The sequence below is a fragment of the Eptatretus burgeri genome, chromosome 15, assembly GCF_056783735.1.
Source record: "Eptatretus burgeri isolate ZD-2024b chromosome 15, Ebu_testis_v1, whole genome shotgun sequence".
NCBI lineage: Eukaryota > Metazoa > Chordata > Myxini > Myxiniformes > Myxinidae > Eptatretus > Eptatretus burgeri.
In genome coordinates this window covers 44,611,673-44,629,363 of record NC_140975.1, presented here as the reverse complement: position 1 = coordinate 44,629,363, position 17,691 = coordinate 44,611,673, and the positions used below count along the sequence as shown (strand labels likewise).

The 17,691-nt window shown below is 43.0% G+C and overlaps 1 protein-coding gene across 6 annotated transcripts in view; it reads left to right on the top strand.

Annotated features, from left to right (window-relative positions):
• LOC147012078 (voltage-dependent T-type calcium channel subunit alpha-1G-like) overlaps window positions 1-17,691 on the top strand; it is a 283,844-nt gene that overhangs the window by 183,901 nt on the left and 82,252 nt on the right. For all 6 annotated transcript variants that reach the window (XM_085858268.1, XM_085858266.1, XM_085858267.1 and 3 more), the window contains 4 exons: window positions 9,705-9,828; window positions 9,931-9,999; window positions 13,874-14,058; window positions 17,093-17,219. In XM_085858268.1, coding sequence (XP_085714394.1) covers window positions 9,705-9,828; window positions 9,931-9,999; window positions 13,874-14,058; window positions 17,093-17,219 — 505 coding nt within the window. The remainder of the gene's footprint in view (window positions 1-9,704; window positions 9,829-9,930; window positions 10,000-13,873; window positions 14,059-17,092; window positions 17,220-17,691) is intronic.

The following is a 17,691-nucleotide window of genomic DNA, read 5'->3' as shown; positions in this document are numbered from 1 at the left end:
AGGTTCCACAAAAAAAAAAACCACACTTATACTTTACATTCCTACTCTAAGCCTTAACGACACTATTCACAGGATATTTACACTTGACCGCGTCCCCCAGTGGATGCTAATAGACCCAGCGTTACCTGGGGAGCCAATTTTCAAATTTACTTCAGCCCAAAATTATGCGGACATCATGCCCTTGCTGCACATGTCAAGTTGTGCGGGATCGAGTGGGACTCACACATCTTCACAACACTCACACCATGGTCATTATCACATTTCTAGGTCATGGTCCCCATTTTAATGATGCAGGCTGAATCCCGTCATGGCCGTGGGGTGGGTTCCCACAAGATGATGGGGGCATCTCAGGTGCAACCATGCCCACAGGTAAGCTTTAGTCCAACCCGGACGTTTCTCCGCCCCGCTCCCTTTGATTCCCTCCCCCCTGGTAGCCATCAGCTCTCATCCCGTACAACACACTGGAAGGGGTCTCACTGGCTCCTCTGGCCTTCCTGGGTCGCCAAGGTCCTACCCGCCTTGGTCGCCCAGCCAGACCCTCTCCCAGTTGCCTCCAGACACTGTCACCGTTAGCCACCAGGGGTGAATCTCCTTGAAGGGGGTCGCAATTCCCGCTCACCGTGAGCTTCAGCAATCCCTGCGGACAAGCACATCATCCCCACCCACAAAACCCACATGACTCTCCCACCCCATCGGCCTTACATGTGACACCTGCATTTCTAACACTTCACCGACCATGACCTTCCCTGTTACCACACCATGTCCAATAAAAAATCAATGCGTGCACCATACATTTCACTTCTTAACTTGAAACAACTCACACAGCACTTCTCCTCACCCGATCCACGCACCAGCCATTGGACAGCCACTCGTTCCCGCTTTGTTACCAATTACCCACTGTCCCGATTGTCACTCTAAAACCCAGCAGAACTTACAAACCCATGCCAATTTTCCCACAATTCACTATTTTCACCAAAGGAGGGCACTTCGCCACAATCTCAGCAGCCGAGCATGGCCCTATATGCTCAGCCCGATCTAGTCTTCCCGACCCCCGACAGTGATTTCCGGACCCGACCTATAAAAGGGCATCTCGGATAGACCTAGCGGTTCAGCAGGAGGATTCATCCTCTCCGGGCTTGAAAGTCTATTGGAGGGTCTCTCCATCGCCGGGTACCGGCAATATCGTTGCATGTGTCCTCTTCGCCCGCACCGGAAACAACTCCCCATAAAAGGCCCCCGTGGGTATCGGTGTAATGTCTCTTCCAGTTCCGGACCCCCTCGGCCATAATCGAATTGCTCTATTGGCTGGGCTGGACCCCGCCGCTTTGGCGCACCAACTACCGAATTACCCCTTATCAAACTTGACAGTTTCTGGCAAATTTCCTGTAACATTTGGGTAATGCCAATTTCTCCCAGCCCCCCTCCCTGATCCCAAATCTCCACCTGTCGGATCGTCACCGATGGCCTCTCGGGCACCCGACCCGGCCGACTCCACGAGGCCAGCCTGGCTGCGTACTCGGCCGCTCGGTGCACGGTGGGTGGATCCTGTAACTCCACTAGCGCTCGGACCTCAGGGTCCAGACGAGCAGCTAAAAATTTCTCTAGTGCCAGTCTGTCCCATGCCTCCACTGTAAGGTCCCGATACGCGATCCTGACTGATTGGTAAATGTCCTGTGCCAGCTCCTGCACCGTCTCACCCGGCTTTAATCTGCGGTGCTGGAGCTGGGCCCGCACCAGATCACAGTTTGCTGTGAACCCAAACCGACGGCTCAACGCCTCGCAAATGTGGGAGCTGGTCAACATCCCCTCCGCGATCACGTTTAACACATCTGCGGCTGGTCCCCGCAACGTTGCCACCAAATTCCCTGTACGTTCCCCCTCATTCCACCCGTTTAGTCGGGAAATACACTCAAATTGCGTCAGAAAAGCTTCAAGGCTCCCTGACCCGTCAAAATTTACCAGGGGGGTCACTTTTACGGTGGCCCGCTTCCCAGTTTCTCCTTTGTTCCAATCCAGCCCAGGGATCAAACACCCTTGTGGCTGCGTATCCAATTTCGGAGCCAATTGTGGCCAAAGATGTTTTGTGGTGAGGGTCTCATGGGTCAATTTTGCCTCCTGTTCCAAACGTTGAATGGACCGATTCACCTCTTCCCGCAGGATCTTCTGGGCCCGCACAACCTCCTCCAAGGCTCCGTCGCGAGTTTGTAGCTGCTCCTCAACCAACCCGGACACTCTACTTACAAAAGACGGCTCTACCAGGCCTTTATCCAAGACTTCATCTTGGCTCATAATTTTATCTTGTTCGTCCAAACGAGCCTCCAATCCTTTTACCTCCTCCGCCAAATTCATCCCTTGCTGCCTCAGCTCTCCCCACTCTTCAACTTGCAGCTGCATACGAGCATCCACACAGGCACGATGACGTTCCAGGCTTTCATCCACTTTATCAACCCGAATGTTCGTTGCATCAATTTTATCTACCAATTTTTTCCGTACATTTTCCCCCTCCAATGTAATTTCTACCTTTGTTTCCTCCAATCTATCCTTGAATTTACTTTGTATTTCTCCCAATTTAACATCTACACACTCCTGCATCTCAGTTTTCATTTTCTCCATCTTTTCCCCCAATTCATCCCTCATTAAATCAATCCGTGCACCCAACTGTTGCCCCATTACCCCCAATTGATCTGTCATTTCTGCCCCCTGTGCCGTCATTTCTGCCCTCTGTGCCGTCATGTCTGCCCTCTGTGTCACGAATTGATTTTCCATTTGTGCCGTCATTTCTGCCATTTGTGCCCCCTGTGCCGTCATTTTTGCCCCCTGTGCTGTAATTGCACTCATTAAACGTTCCAACATTGTCCAGATCGTCATCGTGCCGGTTTCCGGCGCTGCCGGCTCCATTACAGGCGATGAAGCACGGTCCACGCTCGGAATGGAGGAGGTTCCAACCCTACCCCCGTCTCTCCCTTCTTCCCCCGACTCGCTGCCAGACACGTGGCCTTCCTCCTCAAACATCTGCACATCCGCCATGGTGCAGAAGTCCCGTTTGCCGCCAATTAATTTTAATTTGAAAAATCCTGCCAAAATTTTCCCGCGCTCGCGCGCTTTTCTGGAGTAATTTTATATTCCAATTCGTGGCGAGATTTCAATCCTGGTATATTCTCCCGATACCAAATATAATTTAGAGTGGTTCGAACATCCCACTTCTGACACCAATGTGACGTTCACGGGACTTGAACAGTCCCACCAACGTAGAATGAGCCGAAACGATGGAGGCGGTTTATCCTTTTCAACCCAAAGATGGCGGTTCTCATCGCTCTACCGCAAACGGGACGAGGAAGGTGGCACGAGTCGCTTTTCACTGAGTTGATAACGTTTATTTCTCTAACCAGAAATAACAAGACTCGGCAAGAGGAGGGATCCGGGGCGATTCGACGGGATGGTGGTGTGGGTTCGGGCGTGGGGAAAACACAAACAATTCCAATGGATAAACCAATCTCAAACCCTCTAAGGTGCCAGGTACACACACACACACACACACACACACACACACACACACACACACACACACACACACACACACACACACACAGACGCACACACACACAGACACACACACACGCACACACACACACACACACACACACACACACACACACACAATGTAGCTGGTCCTGGTGGTCAGGCTGGCCCGTGGTGTAAACGCAACAGTCCCTGGATTGGCGTCGGACGAACTGGCATTGCGCTCGTCAGGGGCAGGAGACACCGTGGTGCTGTCGACCTCCTGGTGCTGGCCCAAGTCCGCTCACAGCCGCCAGGGAACCAGTGCTGGCGCCAAGTTGCGAGCGGGAGAGGGAAGCAGGTCCACCTGCCGTTCGACCCCGTACTCCGAGCCAGCAGAACCCCAGAGCCAACCGAGGTGAGGCACGAGGCACAGCAAGGCCACGAGACACGATGAAACCAGGATCGAATCAGCGCAACAACACAGCACGCTCCCAGCACAACAGCCTCCACCAAAACGGTTTTTCTTTACCGATCTTCTTCCTCCTCGCCTTTTCCCCGAACAGAGCCTTTTTATCCTCCAGTCCTCGTCACTTCCAATCGAGCAGTTTTATTGGCCCTCCGCCGTCGCCTTCCGCCAATCGTGATCACGGGGCGGAGCCATCCGCAGCACTGTCCTGTGACGTCACGGCAAGCCTCCAGGGAATACTAACAGGGTTTACGCAGACACACTTACCCTAACCGTGTCCCTATCTAATTACGTGACAATTATCATTTCCCCCTTAAAGAAATGGACATTTACTAGACAACTTATCACCACTGAATTGCTACTTATTACATCGAGATCCTGGTAAACTCGAACAGCATGGCATACCTAATTAAACATCCTAATTACCCTTTGAATGCATACCCCCCCTCAAACGTAACACTATATATATATATATATATATATATATATATATATGTATATATATATATATGTATATATGTGTGTATATCTGTATATATATTTAACCTCCGCCATCGAAGATGGATGGAGGTTACTGTTTTCACCCCTGTCTGTTTGCTTGTTTGTTTGTGAACAGTATTACAGAAAAGCTCCTCGACGGATTTCAACGAAACTTGGTGGGGGGATTAGGTATGGTCCAAGGATCATGCCATTCGATTTCGGACTTGGTCCAAAGTCCAATATGGCCGCTATGGCGGCCATTTTGAAAAAATATTTGAATTTTTGTTTTTGCATTTCTATATGTTTTAAGTGATTTCCATCCAAAAATAAATAAATTTTTTCGAGAAAAAAAACCCAGAAAATTTTGCAACTTTTTTTTTTTTTTAATTCAATTTTTTTTTTTGGCCATTTTTACATGCACGTCGATCTAGTTTAGTTTATTCAATCGTGGTTCAGTAGAGTCTGATCCGTTTTGACCTACAATGAATAGGATATCAGGTTCACTTAAGTGACCCAGCAGTATTGGCGGTGGAGGTTTTGCACTCGACCGAGTGCTCCCCCTCCAGTTAACCTCCGCCATCTTCGAAGATGGATGGAGGTTACTGTTTTCACCCCTTTCTGTTTGTTTGTTTGTTTGTTTGTTTGTGAACAGTATTCCTTAAAAACTCCTCGACAGATTTCGACGAAACTTGGTGGGGGCATTAGGTATGGTCCAAGGATCATGCCATTAAATTTTTGACTTGGTCCAAAATCCAATATGGCCGCTATGGCGGCCATTTTGAAAAAAATATTTGAATTATTTTTTTTTTTGCATTTCTACATGTTTTAAGTGATTTCCAAACCTCCCCCCCCCCCAAAAAACAAATTTTTTGCAACTTTCTTTTTAAACAAAATTTCGATTTTTCTTTTTTGCATTTCTACATGTTTTAAGTGATTTCCAACCCCCCTCCACCCCCCCCAAAAAAATGTTGGAGAAAAGAACTATAACTGTCAGCACTGTTGACGTCATATTTAATGAATAAGATGTAAGGGCACTTGAGTGACCCAGCAGCGTTGGCGGCAGAGGTTTTGCACTCTCCTGAGTGCTCCCCCTCTAGTTAACTTCAGCCATCGAAGATGGATGGAGGTTACTGTTTTCACCCCTGTCTGTTTGTTTGTGAACAGTATTACGGAAAAACTCCTGTACGGATTTCGACGAAACTTGGTGGGGGGATTAGGTATGGTCCAAGGATCATGCCATTAGATTTTGGTCTTGGTCCAAAAAAATATTTTTTTTCAAAAAAATTTCGATTTTATTTGAAAAATATTTGAATTTTTTTTTTGCATTTCTACATGTTTTAAGTGATTTCCAACCCCCCCCCCCAAAAAAAATTGTTAGAGAAAAAAAAAAATTTTGCAACTTTTTTTTCAAAAAAATGTCGAATTTTTTTTTTTTGGGCATTTCTACATGCGCGTCGATCTAGTCTAGTTTATTCAATCGTGGTTCAGTAGAGTCTGATCCATTTTGACCTACAATAAATAGGATATCAGGTTCACTTAAGTGACCCAGCAGTATTGGCGGTGGAGGTTTTGCACTCGACCGAGTGCTCCCCCTCGAGTTATTTATATATATATATATATATATATATATATATATATATATATGTGTATATTTATTGTTGCGGGTCGGGGTCCGGTGGCGAGAATGACCACTAGGTGGGTGAAGTTACGTCATCTCCCACCAGACTCCCGGAATTGTAGGCCGTTGCTCACGGATAATCTTGCTCGTTAATCTGATAATCGTTGCTCACGTGACGCGGCGGGTCGCTTAACCGACCGTGGACACCAATACCTCAACCGCGTAGCGTAGGGTCTTCCTGCCAGGTGTAATCAGTTTACCTAATTAACTATGCGGTTTCGACTACCGGGGAACCACGCCCTCGGTACGCCTTGCCCGAACCGGATCACTCTACCCACTACAGTAGAGTACCAACTACCAACAACCAACTCCGAGTCGGATGCAGCCGAACGGAGCTGCCAAGGACGTACTGGCTGGAATGAACAGATTATAGGGGATAAAGACCCGGCTAAACTTAGATCCAAACCATGCTGGACCAATGAAGGAAAAGACAAAAACAAACTGGGAACATTTCTGCAATAACTTATTTACACTACGCGAGGAAATTCATGTGGTACAGGAACAGGTTTATTGGTGTGTTATGCAGGGGACAGAAGAGAGATGTAGTGCGACAATTTTACAGCAACTTACAAAAGATAAGAGGACACAGAGCAGACTTGTCGCGAGAATAATACAGGCAAGATTTGCAATGATCAAATAGCTTATACAGTTTTACTTAAAGGACAGGCGCCACACACTCAGACAAAATAAACCCAGTTGAATGGCAAAGGACTTTTGTAACCAGGGAGGGAGGGAGCTGAGGTCGCAGTTATTTTGGTTTGAGGATGGTGAGGATGAGGATGGTGTCGTAATTTATAGATCCCCCTGGGTGGGGAGGGGCCTTGGCGAAGCTGACTCCACCGTTCACCCTGATTTAACAGGGCCTTCATGGGGTCCGACCCTTTCTGGGCGGTATTTCGGCCAGGCCGGGAAAGCCCGCCCACTCCATGCGTGTTTGAGGAAGGTGGACGGTGGTACAGCCAAGATTGAATGGGAATGTTTGGGGAAGCCGAAAAGGAACTGCGGATGTGAAGATTCTGCCTTGGAAAAACGAGGCTCCGGAGATGCAGGTGGACAGTGGATCGTGATGGAGGGGATATAAAGATTTATTAATCTAACTAAAAAAACATCGCAACGCACCCCCTTTTGCTTTCCCACAACACACAAGCAGCGGATCTATCTGCACATATACTTAATGGCATAACTAACTTCGGCACAACTGTATGTTTGTATGCATACAGTTCCTAGAACCGTAACACTATATATATATATATATATATATATATATATATATATATATATACATATATATATATATATATATATGTGTGTGTGGATGTATATACACTGTATATGTAAGTGTTTATATATGTATGTGTATATATATGTATATATATATGTATATATATGTATATATATATATATATATATATATATATATATATATATATATATATATATATATATATATATATATTTATATATATATATATATATATATATATATATATGTATATACTGTATATGTATATATATATACTGTATATGTAAGTGTTTATATATGTATGTATATATATATATATGTATATGTATATACTATATATATACTATATATATATATATATATATATATATATATATATATATACTGTATATGTATATATATATATATATATATATATATATATATACATATATATACATATATATATATATATATATATGTGTATATATGTGTATATATTTATATGTATTTTTACATATTTGTAAATATATATATATATATATATATATGTATATATCTTCTTCTTCTTCTTTCGGCTGCTCCCGTTAGGGGTCACCACAGCGGATCATCCGTTATGATCCGCATAATGATTTGGCATAGGTTTTACGCTGGATGCTCTTCCTGACGCAACCCTGGTCGCCTCTTACGACACAGGGATATGGTACACCTATTCTAACCGGGGCATACACCGGGCCCAGTCCACTGGTACTCACTTCGCCGACCTCGGAAGGATGACAGGCTGAGTCAACCTCCTGGTGTGTATTAATTCAAGCGGCCAACGAGACTTGAACTCAGAACCTTTTGGATCCAAAGCCGCTACCCTAACCGCTACGCCAACACCAGGCTTTAACATATTGTATATATAATGTCATACTTATCTGCTCTGTCAACACAAGTCAATGTCATTGATGTACTATAGACCCAGCTTTGCTCATACAATGTAAGCCATTCTTCTCAAAAAACACAAACAGCCACATCACTGAGCTGTGTTGATGATGACTATGCTGTGTACTTGTGATTAAAAAATAAAAATGCTTTACGATGTACATATATATATATATATTTTTTTTTTTACCACAAGCAAATAGAACCCGTCGCTTCGCTGAAAGGGGGGAGGGGGGGGACAGAGTGTGAGGAAGGGTGGGAGAGTGAGGAAGGGGTGAGGAAAAGTAAGCTTGGAAGGAGGGGAAGGGGGGAGAGTGAGGAAGCAGGAGGGGAGCGAGGCCTCACCTCATGTCGCAATACACTCCGGGAGGGGGGAGGGAGCGAGGACGATGGGAAGAGAGGAGGGTAGTGGGGAGGGGAAGAGGGTGTTCTGGACATGCATTTGATAGGGGGACTTGAAGGAAAGTGGGGCGGGGGGAGGGGGGCTGGTCCCCTTATGCCGGCATTAGTGCAGGATCAAATGAAATTGGGTACGTTAAAAGAGCACGTTCAAACCGGTCACACTAAACAACGCCAGACATCGCTCAGGGATGTCCTGGGGGGGGGGGAGTGGAGGGGATTTGGGAGGAGGTGAGCATGAGCAAAGGGAAAGGGAAGGAAGGGCATTTCCCTTTATTTGTCAAAAAAGCTGCGCCAGTGTTCGTGCCTTAATTTAATTTCCACACATACGATAAGGCCAAAAAAAAAAAAATGTTGCATTGGCGTAACGGGTCACTGAAAAATAGGGTAGGTCGGTCGGGATCTTTTTTTTTTTTTTTTTTCCTAATAAATCCCTCCCAAAATCTCCCCCGGCTCGAGTACCACCCTTTTTGTCGGCGGGTTCTGTCCGAAACACTTCCGGGTTTTTGCGATCGCGATCGCAATCAACAAGATACTTGAAAACGATAGCAAAACAACAAAAATAGCAATAAAATAGGGTCGGCAAAATTTTTCGATAGCAAAAAAACAAAAAAAAAACGTAGGGTCGGCGGAATTTTTAGGGTCGGGCGGTTTACGCCAATGCAACATTTTTTTTTTTTGGCCTAAGCTTGAGGGGAGGGGAAGGGAAGGCAGCATGAGGGGAGAGAAAGGCAGCGTGATGGGAAGGAAAGGCAGCATAAGGGGAAGGGAGGCAGTACAAGGGCAAGGGAAAGAAGCATGATGGGAGGGGGAGAGAAGACGGTGCACTAGAATCACACCTCGTTATCAATTCATTGCAGAAAGTGAGGCTAGGTGGATAAAGAGATCCAAGTGTGGTAAGAAGATTGAGGATTTAGGAGTGATATCTCTTGGAGACAATGATTGATGCTGAGAGGATATTTGCTGAATGCCAGCCCATAAAATTTTGCTTTTGGTGACATGGAAATATTCCTGAATCTCATTGTCTGCAGATTCCGCAAGACCTCTCAGACTATTTGCAGCAATCGCTACTTTGACTTCATCATCCTGGGAATAATCTTTCTGAACTGCATAACAATCATGTTGGAAAGACCAAGCATTGCGTCCAACAGTGCGGTATGGAACAAAATGTTGGGTTATATTTTGTTGCCAAAGTTTTAAATCGTTATAATCACAAATGCTTCTCATTTTCCCCATGTTCCCATCTCTTCTGTACAGGAAAGGTATTTCCTCACCATTACCAACTACTTCTTTACAGCCATTTACACCACTGAAATGATAATAAAGGTAAGTTTGAGGCTGTTTAAAAGGTCTTTCAATCAAGTGCATGCTGATGGAGAAAAATGAAATAGTTTGTTTGTCATCTATTTACCACACAAGTAGCCATGTTGTTGGAGGCAGAGTGGAGTAGAAATTTGTGTCTTGATAATCTAAAATACAAGTCTATTCTGTCGCAAGGGCTGACAGGATAGCCAGGATGTCTGCACACACTCCTCTGAGCTCTATAGACTGGGTTGGAGTCTTGGCCATGCTCTTAACTATCACCCTGGTGTTCACAGGCAGGACAAGGCAAGAATGTGTATGCCATCCATTGGATGGACGTTAAAGTTATTGTCCTATCCATCAGCATTAGTTGGTGGACGTTAAGTAACACATGGTGTGCTTTGTAATGAGTTGGTGAGCTATCGATGGTGCCCTGAACAAATGACAAATTCCTGCCTTGACTGACTGCTGGGAAGGCAATACCAACCCACCCAACATAATGTATGTATGTATGTATAAAGCTTTTATTTCTCTACATTATTAGTACAAATGTTAAGGTGTGTTACTGGAAATGGGTATCAAAGCATGGGGGATGTATGGCTGGCACACCCTGTTTCTCAGGATCCCTATAGCAATTGCTTGTGTGTCACAGGGGTTAATGGTCACCATTCCAGTTGAGACGTGTGTGTGTGTGTATGTGTGTATTTACTGTATGTACATATCTCATACATATAAAGCTCTTTCTAACCACCGACTCACTGACTGATATTAAAGATCGGTACCTTCCGGGTGTCGTAGAAAGCTGAAATTTTGCGTGCCGATGGACATCGGAGCCAGTACACTGGGAAAAAAATCACAGAATCGTCGGACAACATTCATAAATGAAAACGTAAATAAATATATTTTTTTAAAAAGATGCAGGTGAGTGTCCCGAGACAATGGGGAAGCAGGTTCCTGTGCTTACACAATGTGTAAGCACCCCCCCCCCCGCTTGTGTATATACACACTGTACCTTGTGTATATACACACATGACAGTTGTATCGGCAATTAAATATACACACTGTACCAGCAGGGGTACCCTAAAAACACTTCTTTCCACTCACAAAGGAATAGGGGCAGGGGTAATTTAATATTACCTTTCACATAGCTCCAAAGGCTTAAGCAATATGGAGCGATTTTAAAATGGCCCGTCAAGGTTGCCTGTCCAACACACATTCCCCTGAGACTGCCCTGTGGAATTGCAACTGTCATGTTCATGTGACCATGAGACCCAAAACCAAGAGATTGCAAAATAAACTTCGCACATAAAGAGATGTACTGCACTGTACAGTGTGGTTAAAAAGTCCCATTATCCCCTCCCTGTCATATTTATTTATACGTATGTGTACTTGAATATAACTGTCATTAATGAAAAAGCTTTCGGCACAAATGTCAGTGTGTGATTCCTTTAATGGATGTGTTTCCTTCATAACTCCAAAACCATGTAACCTCGTGGCCCAAAACTTTGCATGGATACTAAGGGAACTCCAAGGGAGTGCATGAATGAAAACTGGATGTTTGGGTAAATTTAAACACTCCTTTTTGAAGAAAATTAACTCATCTCATGAAAAAACAAAAACAGGCTTATAGGCTTATAGGTTAAAAACAAAACAAAAACACAAAAAAAAAAAAAAAAAAAACTTGTTCAGCCTGGTCTCCCTTGCAGGGGTCTTAATCTGCCATTTGTTTTGGCCTATTCAAAAATACCTTAGCGATTTTCCACGATGACCTCTCATGGACTAACTAAAGTGTATAATTACAATCTGTCTTCATATTTGAGGTTAGCAGCTGGACTAAATAACGGTCAAAATCTGGAGTGAAATCTGAAAATTTTAAGAACTTACTGATTCTTATTACTAAATGTATTTATATCTTTACTTTAAGTAAGCAAGGCTGTGATCCCTCTTATAAAACTTAACTTTTTCTACAGTTCGGAGAATTATATTGAGTGAAGAAAAGATTAAGGAATGTGCATAAAGTGTAACTTCATTGACTGCAACTAAAATAATTACGATAAAGTGCTCATCAGCGAATGCCTGATCTTCGCCGTATATATCGCTAATCGCCTACCAAGCCAGCCTTTCTTTATCAACAATTTTTTTGGAGTGCATCAAAGCAGGATGTCTTGGTACCCTATCATCACTGCCAGCAGTTATGAAGTGGCAGTTCTAATTATGACTCATTAATTACGAAACACACCAGTACACAAACGCCACACAAAATACACCACACAAAACAAGTCCTGGTTAGGGTCTGCAATCTCTGATTGCTCTTTTTCTTGTTTGTGCATGTGACGGTGTGATTTGTTTGGAGCTACGGTATGTGGGATTCTTTGGTTATATGATTCTTTGGGGAGAGGCTATTCAGGTATTTGCATCGTCTTGTAGAAGAAATTCTCATTTGTCCTCATGTACATTTGAGTCATTTATTTAACAAACAAACATGAACAAATTCAAACAAACAAATACATATGCGCATATGGAGAATTCCAGAGAAACAATAGTCTTCCTCCAAATTCTAAAATACATGAAGATTTAAGTTCTTTATGTAGGATCCAGTAAGACGTAGCTCTTTTTCATTTCCAAACCCTGGTGCCACAGTTTGTCAGGTTTGTGTGTTTCCAGGTAGAGATAATTTTCAGCTTTTGTGCAGCAATCAGCTTAATTTTGAAGGGTTGTAGCATATAATTTCAAAACCAGATGTGTAAATTCTCTCCCGGCACAGGATGACGTCAAGACTGCAGCCCTTTGGGTACCTTGATGGATTACATATAGTTCTATGGTATGGAAGGGGAACAGGTCACTCCGCTTTTGAACAGGCTAGGGAATGATATATAATCTTAAACAATCAGAACTTAGTGAACACATCTGGATATTTCCTGAGACCAACATTTCAATTGAGCTGAAATAATATCTCCAATCAAACTTGCTGGTGCCTTGTATTAATTATTTCATAAAATCCCTTAGTAAGCAGAATAGATTTAAATGACAGGCAATTCTTCTGTACTGAATAATAATTAAAGCTAACTTGAAAGGTCAACCCGTTTTGGACACCTTTACTGGGCAGGTAGATCATCTTTCAATACAGAGAAAGGATATGACTATTTAAAAATGTAAATTAAAATAGATACATGTTCAAGCACATAGAATTGTTATAATCATACCATATTTGAGTACATTTTCCATTAAAGATTTAAAACAATACATTTATTTTTAATCAAGTTTAATTGGCAACATTTTATTATTATTTCTATCACCCTCAAACCCATTATGCTAATTTTGGAGAAATTGCATTGACACTCTACATAACAAGGAAGTTTGAATTTTAGTTCTGGGAAACATTCTCTTTATGAACAAAATTAACATCCTTATTTATCTGATATAGCCTGGTGTTGGCTTAGTGGTTAGGGTTGTGGGCTTGGGATCTTTGGTTTCTGAGTTCAAGCCCTGTCAGCTGCTGAATGTCAGCCAGGTGGGGTTGACTATCATCCTTGCAAGGTTAGCAAAATGAGTACCAGTGAGCTAGTAATTTGGGCATTCCATTAGCAGTGCTGTTCATAACCAGTTGAAAGCATTAAATCATGTCACCAGAATTAGTGGAATTATTAAAAAATATATATCTGATGTCAAAATTAGAGATGACATTCAGTTTTTCTTTTGGTTTTTTTCTTGGACTTTGCTGCATTGGGTATATGATAATGATTTACAAATAAAATCAACTTGATTGTCACACCATGTATACTATACATTACTGTTTCATTAACATTGTTATCTCCTTTGTTTTGCTATTCCGAGAGGCTTGATATCTGTATAAAAAAATACACAATTACTGAGGAAATAATAGTATTCCTTTTTGCAGGTGCTAGCCATGGGTCTTATTATTGGACCAAATGCCTACTTGAAGAGTACCTGGAATATTCTGGATGGCTTCCTGGTCTTGATGTCCTTGATAGATGTTATCGTGTTCTTTGCCTCCAAGGAAAGCCCAAAGATTTTGGGGATCCTTCGTGTGCTGAGGTTGCTCCGGACACTCCGACCTCTCAGGTTGGACTTGCTCTTCACATGTGCTTTACAGGATTGTTTTCATTTAATTACTATCGATATCATTCATTCTGCTCATGTAGTCTGTGCCCCATCACGCCCTGGACACGAGAGTATCATCTATATGTTAAAGTAGCTGGATTTCTCCATTCGTATGTCTGTCCCTCTGTCTGGCACTCTCTTTTCGCTAGGACATCATTATGACATGGGACGTCATTATGGCGTTATGTGAAATGCAGATGAGGTGCAGAGAAGAAAAATGGAAAGAGTTGCATGTCTGTGGCGTTGCTCTGAAAAGAACGGTTGTCAGGATTTGCCCTTGTCGATTGCTCTTTTGCTTCCACAGCAGACAAGACGGAAAACAAGAGACAGAATATGTGAGAAGATAGTCCAAATGATGTGTGAGGAAGTCTGTACATGTAGATGTACTTTGGATTGGCTCTAATGAATCCGCTCAGCATGGTGCCTGAATTGCTTGCCCACCCAGTGATCTGCACCACCTGCTCCGTTCTTCAAGCTCCATTTGTCTTTCGCCCCATACCGCCAACCATGCCAAAAGCATCCCTGTCTTCCCTCCCCCTCACATGGTGTTTTGTAATTGTTTGGCGAGGGAGGAGCCTAAAGGCAGATAAGACTGATGGTAGGAGTTTCCAAGCATCCCCATTGGTGCACGGATGCTTCCCCAAGTGTTCGTCCCACCCACGCGAGGACTCACCACCGGAAATGGTCTCATTCGCTTCTGCACCTCACCTCGCGACTCATCTCTGAGATTAAAATGGGGGCGAGGGTATCTGGTGCCGCTCTCTGGCCACAAACATGTGCTGGACACCAAATGAAGGCCATAATTGAGCAGAGTTCTACGTCTATCCATACGATGGTGAACGGATTTTCTTGCACACTTGCGTTTTAAGCTACACGCCAGAACGTCCCAAGCACAAGCATCTGGAATGGTACATGGCACCCATTGTTCCCCGACATCTCCAAAGGGCAGTGGTGAGCATCCGTGGTGGTGACTGTAGTTGTGGCATTCGTAGCCATGGTGTAGCGGTGAGTTATGGTGAGGTGGTTGAAACGTCATAGCAATGAGTTATGGCGAGATGGTTGAAGTGTCGTAGTGGTTGTGGTGGTTAATGGTGAAGCTAAGCGAGCTTGGATTGATGTAGGGATTTTTTTGTAAAGGCTTTGTGGTGGTTGTAAAAATGTTGCAGTATTGGGGTTCAAGTACGGTGAAGGTCTGAGGTGATGTGCCGTTGGGAAATGCCATGAAGTTTGAACGAGGTTTTGGCAGCATATGCTAATGAAGACTGCCCGTGTTGCTATACGTGCATACCCGAAGGGAAGGTCGTGTGTGTGTGTGCGTGTGCGTGCGTGCTTGCGTTAGGTAAAGTAAAATTAAATATACAGAGGATGAGAAAATACACACCTGCCTAAAAGCCCTCGCAACACATTTTGTCCCATCAACCCATTGGACATAAGGGAAGGGCTATCCAAAACGAATACTAATGAAATAACTGTTTCGGGACCACAATATGTTGTGTGCCATTGCCTCGGGCAAGTGGCGGCTTTGCAGAACTGCAACAAAAAATATATATATATATATATATATATATATATATATATATATATATATATATATATATATATATATATATATATATATATATATATATATATACATACACACAGTAGACTAGGCGTAAGTCGTCACCTTCAGGACCGAGAAAAAAGTGACTACTTAGAAATGTGACGACTTACGCGTATGCGAACATTCTTGACTGTGGGGTGAAGGATGAAGTCGCGCCTGGCCTGGACATGTACGTGTGAGAGGGCGCAACAATCTCTAAGCCGGCTATTGTACCAAAAGGGAAATACAATTCTCGGTGCATAGGTGGGGGTTCATTGGTGAATTGGAAAGTGATCAAGCAAAGATGGAATTCATGAATCAGTTTATCAAAAGTAAAGATAATGAACAACTGTATGACAAGTCATATACCATCGGTGATGGTATATCACCATCGACAAATGTGGAATAAATTGCTGTTGGAATTCATTCATTTGAATGAATGTAGAATGAGTTTTCATATGGAATGAAAACTCATATACCATCGACAAATTACAAGACACACAGTCATCGTGGTGATGACTACCACTCAATACCGATGTGTAAGTGAGTGTAGTGATGTACAAAACAAGCCAATATAAAACCATGATCGGACTTCAACACTAAGCTCGATCGATCCTTTACTCCTTCACCAGAGACTGCATTGCGCAGCCTGTCTACCTCTTCAGATGCATGTGGGACGGCGTGCTGACTGAGCTGAACGCAGCGCAGTTATAAGTAGCCTATCACTGGCGGTGTAAACCAATGAGCGAGCATCACGATTCCTTGAAATCGGGCTTCTCACGAAGCAGCAGTTGCGTGTGACGAGTTAGGTGTGGTAATTTACTTGTTTCCATTACATGGGAACGGACAACATCTGACGACTTAAACGAAGTGATGACTTAGAGATGACGACTTACAGAGGGATGACCCTTTATTCAAAGGGATTTAACACGAGATAAATTCGGGACTTTTTGACGCTGCCGACTTAGGCGAAGTGACGAGTTACACGCTGCCGACTTACGCCTCATCTGCTGTATTTGATGTGTATATATATATATATATATATATATATATATATATATATATATATATATATATATATATATATATATATATATATATATATGTCTCCAATGCTCATAGCAGAGCTAAATTAAAGGGCCCTCAATTTGCTTTGTTTGTAAAAGAAAGGGGAGTGGGGAAGATTTGGGAGAAAAAGGAGGGTGGAGTGGGGTTTAGAGGAGGAGGGGACGTTTCACTCCGAATCTTAAATTTGCCTTTCTTGACTTCACACAAAGTTAGCTTTTCTCACTTGCAATTGTTATGTCAACTCAGACTGTGTGATTCTTTCTTTCTTGGAGCTTCATTTTGGAGCGTTTTTTGTGTTCACCCATTATGCATTGCAGCTGTTAAAATGTTTCTTTTTATTTCCAGGGTGATAAGTCGAGCTCCAGGCCTCAAGCTTGTTGTGGAAACATTGATCTCTTCCTTGAAGCCAATTGGGAATATTGTGCTCATCTGTTGCGCATTCTTTATCATTTTTGGAATCCTCGGCGTGCAGGTTGGTACACATACTGAATTCAAATATTTACTTCCATTTGGAGAAAGAGGCATTACAGTTTAATGAATATGTTATGGATGGGTGCCAGGACAGCTAAATGCTCATGTTTGGCTTTGATTTGTTTAGTTTTGGATTTGCTTTGAAAAGTAGTTCTTGTATTGTTGCAAGAGATGCTGCATCTTGGAACATAATATTCTTTGGATTCTTTATAAGTTTTGGGTAGATGTGCTCGCTTAGTATCACAAAATATCCCATTGTGTGTTCCCAACGAGTAAGAGTATGATTTTTGGAACATAAGATTGTTAGATCAATTCTGCCTGAAAATCAATTATCAGTGATCTGGATGAAACATGGGGTGATGGGCCAAGCAGCCTCTTCCTCTATCTGATTTTATTTCTGTATGCTTGTATCCTTTCTGTATCCTTTCTGCTTGTTTCTTTTTCAATAACGCCACATTATGTTTCATTGCTTT